Here is a 9,258-nt window from a genome sequence, read left to right as displayed (position 1 = left end):
CCATCACGTTGCAACAATTATCACGACACGCGCACAACTGTACGACGATCACTATACATATTTTATCGCTCATCGCGTGATTGCCCCGCCGTTGTTGTCCATCGCGATGCGTTCTCGGTCTCACCCTCCAAGCTCGTTGTCGTGTTCCGTTAACGTCGCGCTTGTGGAGTGTTAAACCCCACGATACACACTTGTACAAAAAGGTTCCCCTGGGGATTCAACGTTGCAGCTGACGCTGGATGTACATCTCTTTCGTTTACTCGTCGCCTTACCCTCGTGAGTGCAGCGGTGCTACCCTACATCACACTCGCGGAGCCCTGTGCGGTTCATGATATTTGTACAATTGGTGCACGCCGTAAACACCACACCCCTGGCGAGGCAGCACGAGAATCGAGGAGGCCTTTCTTTTTTCTTTTTGTTTTCCGGGGTGTACCGTAACAGCGAGTTCCTTGTGGTTGCGACGGTACCAGATAAGGGGGAGGGGGGAGAGAAAAAGGGGCTCGGGCTGGTCGTCGTGCCGACCGTCCGTGGGCGACGAAACAACTGATGCTGCGCCGCGCCACACTCGACGACGACCTACAATTCAACACACTGCTCTTGCCCGTGCATCTATACAACGTAACAAATACACACACATATATATACGTGCCCACACCGTGTGTGTGTGTGTGTCTGTACGTGCCTACGCACTTACGTGCCGTTGGGGTGGTAAAGTACATACATACATGTATATACAGGGGTGGTGCGCACGGATTGGCCTTTCCCGACCGCTGCTACACTACATATTATATACACCTACACATTGTGTAATACTATATTATATACTCTACGATTGCTGTAGCGACTGTCTTTCCTCTCTCTCTCTCTCTCTCTCTCTCTCTCTGGCAAAGCACGCTGTGTATATACGGTTTTTTTTTTTTTTGTTTTTTTTTTTACATAAGTAGCTTTGATATTTCGACATTACGCGTGTGTTACAGCCTTTACTGGGGGGGAGGGGGTTGGGAGCTTAAACGCGAGGCATAAGACAAGGGGGATGAATAGCATACCTATCTCGGAATATTTTTACATGACAACGATGAATGGTGTGTACAGATGATCGTGGTACGTTGTAAGTAATCTATCGTACGTACTCTATATATTATCTGGTGTTGCGCTTGCATAATGTATCATACCTATATGGGTTGTCGGTTGATACTTGTACACTTTTACGGAGGAAAAATATGACGTGTGAATTTTAATGTTGGTGTAACCGAGCGAAAGTTCGAATTTCGAGCTTATACGCGCGAACCGAGACGTTAAACTATGAACAGAGGGAGCTTGCGACGCTGCCCTTCCTCTCTCGTTCCACTAGGTATACATATGTCTTATGGTAAAAGAGCACAGAAAGAGAGAGAGAGGTGAAGAGCGAAGAAAACGCGCACTTTTAAACGCTCGGACGAAAGAATAAAAGCTGTGCGTGGGAACGTGGAGAAAATGTGATGAAAGAGATACACCGAGTGTCTATACGTGATGTGTGTACATCGGAAAAATGAGGGTGGATTCGGGTAAAACATACACAACCGACGTACATACGAAAACGCGTGTATTTTGTATTTGGCGGGAGAGGGTTGGAAGACCATCAGAGAAAGAGCGAGTGCGCCAAAAGCGGCACGCGGCACGCCATATCAGCCGGTTTTGGAGCTTTGCTTTTGTGTGTTATTGAATGTCTACAATACACATGTATAGGTATCCCTTTACCTTACACAGTACATCCTCGCGTATCTCGCTCGGAAAATCAATGTTTACAGCCTGCGTGTTGGGGGGGGGGGTGGTGTATAAGCCGCGTGATACGTGCCACACATCGCCCGGCTACGTGATTCGTCGAGCCGAGTGGCTGTAAAATAAGGCTTTCTCTATATATATACAGGTACGGGATCACTGTCGACTCTCTCTGGGATTTATTTTGTTTAGCATGTACTTACAAGCGCGAGTGGGTGAATAATAATAATATATAATATATATATGTACATCGGGTGAACATGTGGGTTTTGATGGAGAATCATTGCTCGTAAGGAATTTGTACCGGCAATCGGGGCATGTGAATGAAAATATAATTAATTGGGCACGATTCGAGAACATGAATTAATAAAGTGTTACGCATACTTAATTACCATCATCACGTGTTTCCCTGTTGTAATTTTCACGTGAACGCAACAAGTAGAACAAGGCCGGTTTAGTCAGACCGAGCGTGTCTGGCCAAACGCAGGTTTTACTACTTGTTGTCTGCGAAAAGAAATAAGAGTATAATATATACGATACTTATTGCGTGCTGTTTAAATTTGTTATTTTCATCGATTATATATACCTACTTAATACCGAAAAAGAAGCTTCATACATTCTAAAAAATCGATAATCGTTACGAGATGGAAGACTTGGGATTAGAAAACGAACAGTCCAAGAAATTGTTTTTACAAACCTTTATTTATTTATTTATTTATTTATTTAACAACATGACGAGTGAAAATTTTCATGCAGCGGATGATAATTTTGCTCGCAAAAATGTACATTACATGCTCAGTGAGAGTATGAAAATAATAAATCTAAATATTACAAAAGATACCATCAGTTGGAGGTGGTGTAAGGATTCTTTACACCATTGTCACTACCTTCGTTCTCGATGGTGTCGTACATCCACTTGCGATTGTTCCTGAAATTAATTTATTCGTTTGTATGTTGGAAAAAAAAAATACTTTGTGTGCATTTGTCAACGGAGCGAAAATTTTAACTACAAGTATAGAAAAAGCCATGTAAAACCAATGTAAAACAATTATAAGTATTTAGAACAATAATACTCGTTGTTTCGAGTGTCTAAATGACATAATTTGTACAAAAATATTCGATTTTTACCATACAACCAAATTTAAATAGTCATGCTCTGGAACTAATGTTATTATTTGGTAAATTTAAATTTTGAAGAGTCCAGAAAATAAGATTTTAATTTGATTGGGAGTCTCATTTACTCGATGTTTTATACAAAAGTTTACCATGAAAAAAATACGTTTCTTGTAAGCAGTTACCTGGGAGGTTATGTTACCCTCTCAACCCTAAATCTTCTTGGGAGAAAAAACGTCGTATTTAAACGGAGGAAGGTAAGAAAATCGTATACGCTACACGAGATGAAAGTACGCCATAAGTACTTACTTTTGTTTCGTATGGCGTATTAATATAATGCAATGAACAGTTTACCCCTACCTAGTCTCAATTTTGCTGTGGTGAAAATATTTGTATAACAGTTACAACAAAGTAGTAACAGATTACAACACACACCTGCATTCATGGCCACATTTTGTAGAATAACATTTTGGACATGGAAAATGACAGCCGAAGCAAGATTTTTGCAAGCAATCGCACAAATCGTCTCTGGTGGGAATGTAAAGGCCTTTCTCGTCATACAGAGCTGACTTTTTGTTCCCGTGGTTTAGGCGACGATTTAATTTTCGCTTCTCTCGCTCGCTCTGCTCAGGATCAAAATTGTGCAGGAATTTCCTGGTAACTTGATCGACCGCCTTTTGTCTCGCTCCTCTCGATTTCTGCAATATTATATCATTCTATTGAATACATTATAATAAAATTTCCATTGCTAACTTTTTAAGTAAAGCAAATACAAATTGGACGCCTATTAATCAACAATTTTACTTACTCGTACTGTTGCACTGGGTGGATGATTCATCTTGTAAGGTGACTTGTCTCATAAAAAATTGAAATAAAAACTTTGAAAAAAAGAAGTGTTTAGTTCTTAAATGTTCTTAGTTAAACAAAAATGTTTATGAACATCAGCTAACGGTGTCAAGACGTTGGAAAACGAGCTCTTAAAATGTATAACCTCTCCTGCGTTTACGCAAAAGCAAAACAGAACAACTTCACTATTATTTTGAAACCTACGTCAAGATTGGTAAACTCAAATGAACAAACTTACCAAGATCGTAGGATTATTTTAGTTACAATAGTTTTTCAGTTATGGCAGCACTTTACTGCAGCTTCACACATGCACGTGACATCTCACACGTGCAGCTTGCAGACTTCTGCTACACGGCGCCCATGTGTGTTTCCATAACCTGTAAACAACACGGTGTTTAAAAAAAAAAAGACATCCAGTGGTGGAAAACATTTTATAATTTATGCCTTGATTTTTATTGTCGAATGTCGTGTTGGATGCGAATTTTATTTATTTATTTATTAGTTGATATAAAAATAACGTAGGTTATTTGAGAGTACTCAAAATGGGAAGAAAGAAAGGGCACAACTGGAAAGCGAGGAAGGTGGCTAATGTTGAAATCGACGACTCGGCCACGAAAAAGGTAATTTATTTGTTTGTTTGATATCTTTTTAAGCCAAAATTTTAACATTTCATACGTATTTTTAGATTGCAGTTAATGTTAATGTTCGGAAAGAAAAGTTTGATGACTGCAATGCCCTTGTTTTGCCCAACAAAAAAAGAGAAACTAAAAGCAAAGACAAACCAAAAAAGCTCTCTTTGAATCCGAAAAAGAAGAAAAGATTAGAAAAAGTATTGAGAGACAAAAAGAAAAAAGAAGAGGTAAGCCAAGCTTTTGTTGTGAGATGAGACACATACAAATTAAATAATTCATTACAATTTCAATGCACTAGAGAGTAAAATTGTTGGATGAATTATCCAAAACTACAGTCCCTGAAGAAGAGCTACAACAATACGTGTCACTGACTACAATTCAAACCAAGGGGTTGAAAAGACATATTCAAGAAACTGAATTAGAGTCCAAAATAAGCCCTGAAGTGCTGAGCAAAAGCAACACCACAGTAGACCCAGTTGTACATTCACGAAAAGGTGTGAAGAAAAGAAGATTAACTATATTGAACAAAATTTTTAATCATCCAAACAAAGTGAAGGACCCAAACACTCTTGATATCGATGTAAGTTGTTAGTGGCACATTTTTGAAAATAGTGCATTATAAATACTTAAAATTTTATCAATTATCGTTTATGTAGGAATCTAGTGAAGATGATGAAGATGAAGTGGAACCTGAAAAAAATGGAAATGAAATAAGTGTTGGACTGGTTGAAGAAAATAAAGCAAAAGAAAATGATGAAGTATCTAAGAGCAAAGATAAAGCAGAGGTGCAAGAATCTGATGAAAAGAGAATTACGGAGATTTCTAAAGAAAAGAAGAAATCTGAAGATCAAAAAGAGATAGAACCTCCAGAAAATAAAAATATGCCAAAAAAAAATCCAAAAGTAGTGGAAAAGAAGCCAGCCGTGTTTGTGGCTGTAGATAGAAAGCCAGAAGTTCAAGAAGCTAGAATGAAGCTTCCAATTTTGGCTGATGAGCAGTCAGTAGTGGAAGCTATAAATGAAAACCCTGTGGTCATCATCACTGGTGAAACTGGAAGTGGTGAGATGCTTTATCCATATGTCATGTATAATTCACGTCTCCACTATCATAGTAATTATTAACGTTTATTTGTCGATAATTTTTTCAAGGTAAAACTACACAAGTACCCCAGTTTCTCTATGAGGCAGGCTATGCAAAAGATAAAATGATTGGTATCACAGAACCCAGAAGAGTAGCTGCCATTTCTATGAGCAAAAGAGTTGCCGAAGAAATGAATTTGACTGACAAAGAGGTGTCTTATTTGATTCGATTCGAAGGTAACACTACTCCAGAAACTAAAATCAAATTCATGACTGATGGTGTTTTGTTGAAAGAAGTTCAAAATGTAAGTACGTGACTAAAAATTTAATTGTTGCCTACTGATTTAAGATCAACTGATAAAAATCTACATTTGGTTACCGCAGGATTTTCTCTTGAAAAAGTATTCGGTCATTATTTTGGACGAGGCTCACGAGCGTAGTGTATACACAGACATATTGATCGGCTTATTAACACGAATCGTGTCACTTCGTACTAAAAGAAACGAGCCTCTCAAACTGATCATTATGTCGGCTACGTTGAGAATCGAAGATTTTGTGAATAACTCTAGGCTTTTTAAAGTTAAACCCCCGATAAAAACCGTCGAGTCCAGACAGTTTCCGGTAACGATACATTTCAATAGAAAAACTAATCCAGATTACGTGAAGGAAGCGATAAGGAAAGCCGCGAAAATCCACACTCAACTCCCCGAGGGTGGAATCTTAATATTCCTAACTGGTAAGTATAGGCAGGATTGTTTCTTAAAAAATGTGCATTTCTTACCAAAAACTTAATTAAAATTTTGAAAAACAAGGTCAGAAGGAAGTGAATACAGTAGTGCGACGATTGCGCAAGGCCTTTCCATACCGGGAACAGAAGTGCGATGTAGTTTCAAAAGAAAAGACAGAAAACAATGTGAAAAATAAAAACGAGAAGGACATCGCTGACAACGACGGAAATTCAGAGGACGAGTTTTTCACGAAGAACGCCAAAAATAGACGGAAAAAGATAGCCCAATTGAAGCTGCCTCAAGTCTCTCTTGACGCGTAAGTGTCCCGCATATGTTCAATTAACGACACTTCCTCGATCAAGGCTAATTTTTTTTGTTCTCACTCGTTGACTGCGTCCACAGTTACTCTGCCGTACCAGACGACGGTCACGATGACCTCATTGATCTCGAAAACGAGGAAGAGGACGAGAATGACGACGAGGACGAAGATGAAGAGGATATCGACATGAGTGGCTCGTCGAATTCACAGCCTCTCTGGGTCCTTCCTCTCTACTCGCTGCTGCCCAGTTATAAACAAGCCAAAGTGAGTATTGAGCACGCTTTTCAAACTCATTCTTTTCAGACCATGGAGATACGATTGTTGAATTTAAGTTCTTAACTCTCCCCCTCCGTTGCTAAAATGCATTAATACAAAATCCAGCTGTTATACTCGCTTGGTATGATTTAAGGTGTTTGAGCCGCCCCCAGAAGGATATCGTCTGTGCGTGGTATCGACGAACGTGGCCGAAACTTCTCTAACGATTCCAAACATAAAGTATGTAGTCGATAGCGGCAAGTGTAAAACAAAAATGTACGATAAGGTAACAGGTGTAACGACCTTCATGATCACATGGGCAAGTAAAGCAGCTGCTAATCAGAGAGCTGGCAGGGCAGGCCGAATGGGACCTGGTCACTGTTATAGGTAAATGAATAAACGTCGCTATAAAATTTCAAGTGAAAAACTTTTTTTTTTTTTTTTCCAATTCAATACATTGTATTTCCAAGGCTTTACTCGTCCGCGGTGTTCAATGATCAGTTCGAGGCATTCAGTGAACCGGAGATCCGCAGGAAGCCAGTCGATGATTTGCTTCTGCAGATGAAAGTTATGAATATCGATAAGGTTGTTAATTTTCCGTTCCCAACACCTCCGGGAGAAGAGCAGCTAAAAATGGCAGAAAAACGGCTGTGCGTGCTCGGGGCTCTTCAGCAAAATCACTTGAGGAAAAAAGGTTTATCCAAACTACAGACATTTAAGTACGCCAAACTCAATCATTTTAATCGATTTCGTATGATTTAATTGCAGATCTCTATTGCGCCAAGATAACCGATCTGGGCAGGACCATAGCCACTTTCCCGGTTCTTCCTCGATACGGAAAAATGCTAGCCCTATCCCAGCAGCACAATCTTCTAGCGTACACAGTGTGCATGGTCGCAGCTCTATCAGTGCAAGAACTGTTAATTGAAGCCAGCTCTTCCGAGGAAGAAGTGAAAAACAAGTGGATACAAACTCGACGTTTCTGGTCGGGCACGGGTAACAGTTTGTTTCTTGGTGACCCGATGGTTTTCATTCGAGCTGTCGGGGCTGCCGAATTCGCGTCGATAAAGGGAAAATTTTCGCAGTTCTGCCAAGAGCACGGGTTGCGAGAAAAGGCTATGACTGAAATTAGAAAGCTGAGGCATCAGTTGACCAATGAAATAGTGTTGGGTGTACCTGGTTTGGATTTGAGCATCGATCCCAAGTAAATTAATTAGTGTCCTGTCGATGTATTGAGAGCTTGGAGCGTAGCTAATGAATTTTATGGAATTTCAGAATGCCACCTCCAACAGATATGGAAGCAAAATTGCTCCGTCAGATTATTCTCGCTGGTATGTCCGATCAAGTTGCTCACAAGCTTTCTCCAGAGGAAATCAAAGAGTACATCAATAACAGCGAAGGTGGTAAAACGAAATGGAAATACGCATACAAGTAAAATAAATTTTAATTTTAAAAACTTGTTTTCTTTACATCGCAGAGAATTTTCGTTAAATTACGTTTATTTTTGTAGAACTACGGAAATGGAAGAACCTGTTTTTATGCACACGTCGTGTGTCTTGCGCAAATCAGCCCCCGAATGGGTCGTGTATCAAGAGCTGTACGAAACGACAAAAACTTACATGCGAGGCGTTACAGCCATCGAACCAGAGTGGCTGCCAAAGTTTGCACCTACTTTATGCTCACTGAGTGATCCCATGGTCGATCCTCCACCTCGGTTAGTATTTTTAGTACATTTAAAATGTTTTAGTGATGAAACGTACATTCATGATTGACTTATTATTGTAAATCTTTGTGATATTTTTTACCAGGTACGATGAAGAAACAGGAAAAGTAATGTGTCACAGAACCGGAACGTTTAGTCCCGCTGCATGGGAATTACCTGCAATTGAAATTGAATTTCCAAAAGATTTGGAGGGTATCAAGTGGTTTGCGCGCTTTTTTTTGGAAGGCAAAATTTTTCCTAAGTTGAAAAAGTATGTCAAGTCATTGATATCGACGCCAAGTAGTGTCAACAAATCATACGCTAAGTGAGAACACTTTTCAGATATTAATACACAAACTTTTTAATCCTTTTTTAGGAACTCCACAAAATTTATATTTGTGTTTCAGTTTGCTGCCACGTGTAGAAATGATTACTCAAATGCTTTTGTCTAAAGGAGTCATGTCGAGAGACAAGATGATCGAAGTTTGGAAAGAAGACTCACACTGTAAGTTTTATTGGTGCATTATAAATTTCATTGAAATATATATTTTTTCTGTATGGGTTCTATTTAATTTTTCTAGTTTTACTATCAGCGTATCAGAAATGGCTGCCAGAATCTGCACATGCAGAAGTAATGCTTATGTGGCCACCAATGTAAATAAATATGGAAATTTTTTAATAATCTGTTATTTTGCATTTTTGAATACATTTTTTAAAATGTTAATAAAAAAATTTTTCAATTAAAACACTTTTTTGTCTTACATTATTTTGAGTTCTCAGATTTATAAGTGTCTGTTTTGAGAAGCAAAGTTATGTGCAATATTGT

At 39.1% G+C, this 9,258-nt stretch overlaps 2 protein-coding genes across 2 annotated transcripts; one reads left to right on the top strand and one right to left on the bottom strand.

The window, feature by feature from the left end:
* Positions 1 to 2,470: 2,470 nt before the first annotated feature.
* Positions 2,471 to 3,916, bottom strand: LOC106638642 (ARL14 effector protein). The gene is made up of 3 exons (XM_014351915.2): positions 3,680 to 3,916; positions 3,307 to 3,569; positions 2,471 to 2,686 (listed from the first exon to the last, which is right to left on the bottom strand). The coding sequence occupies exons 1-3, from the start codon at positions 3,707 to 3,709 to the stop codon at positions 2,602 to 2,604; spliced, it is 378 nt and encodes a 125-aa protein (XP_014207401.1). The 5' UTR covers positions 3,710 to 3,916; the 3' UTR covers positions 2,471 to 2,601.
* A 160-nt stretch (positions 3,917 to 4,076) lies between these two features.
* Positions 4,077 to 9,132, top strand: kz (putative ATP-dependent RNA helicase kurz). The gene is made up of 16 exons (XM_014350554.2): positions 4,077 to 4,337; positions 4,403 to 4,576; positions 4,648 to 4,929; positions 5,006 to 5,408; positions 5,498 to 5,733; positions 5,813 to 6,164; positions 6,241 to 6,472; positions 6,559 to 6,739; positions 6,885 to 7,117; positions 7,201 to 7,424; positions 7,499 to 7,934; positions 8,006 to 8,161; positions 8,241 to 8,444; positions 8,539 to 8,757; positions 8,840 to 8,937; positions 9,014 to 9,132. Exons 1-16 carry the CDS (start codon positions 4,260 to 4,262, stop codon positions 9,088 to 9,090), a joined length of 3,585 nt encoding a protein of 1,194 aa, XP_014206040.2. The 5' UTR covers positions 4,077 to 4,259; the 3' UTR covers positions 9,091 to 9,132.
* Positions 9,133 to 9,258: the final 126 nt, after the last annotated feature.

Source organism: Copidosoma floridanum, unplaced genomic scaffold, assembly GCF_036245765.1.
Source record: "Copidosoma floridanum isolate Cflo_tuat_1 unplaced genomic scaffold, Cflo_Japanese_pri ptg000014l, whole genome shotgun sequence".
Classification (NCBI taxonomy): domain Eukaryota; kingdom Metazoa; phylum Arthropoda; class Insecta; order Hymenoptera; family Encyrtidae; genus Copidosoma; species Copidosoma floridanum.
Note: the sequence above shows the minus strand (reverse complement) of the source record. Positions and strands in the feature narration are given on the sequence as shown.

What these genes read in the sequence shown, in the direction of transcription:
- LOC106638642 (XM_014351915.2), bottom strand. Translation starts at nt 3,709, where the DNA reads ATGAATCATCCACCCAGTGCAACAGTACGA. An exon ending in CACCCAGTGCAACAGTACGA is followed by an intron (nt 3,570 to 3,679) that starts GTAAGTAAAATT and finishes ATAATATTGCAG; the next exon opens with AAATCGAGAGGAGCGAGACA. An exon ending in AAATGTGGCCATGAATGCAG is followed by an intron (nt 2,687 to 3,306) that starts GTGTGTGTTGTA and finishes AATTAATTTCAG; the next exon opens with GAACAATCGCAAGTGGATGT.
- kz (XM_014350554.2), top strand. Translation starts at nt 4,260, where the DNA reads ATGGGAAGAAAGAAAGGGCACAACTGGAAAGCGAGGAAGGTGGCTAAT. An exon ending in GATTTGAGCATCGATCCCAA is followed by an intron (nt 7,935 to 8,005) that starts GTAAATTAATTA and finishes ATGGAATTTCAG; the next exon opens with AATGCCACCTCCAACAGATA. An exon ending in GTCAACAAATCATACGCTAA is followed by an intron (nt 8,758 to 8,839) that starts GTGAGAACACTT and finishes TTTGTGTTTCAG; the next exon opens with TTTGCTGCCACGTGTAGAAA.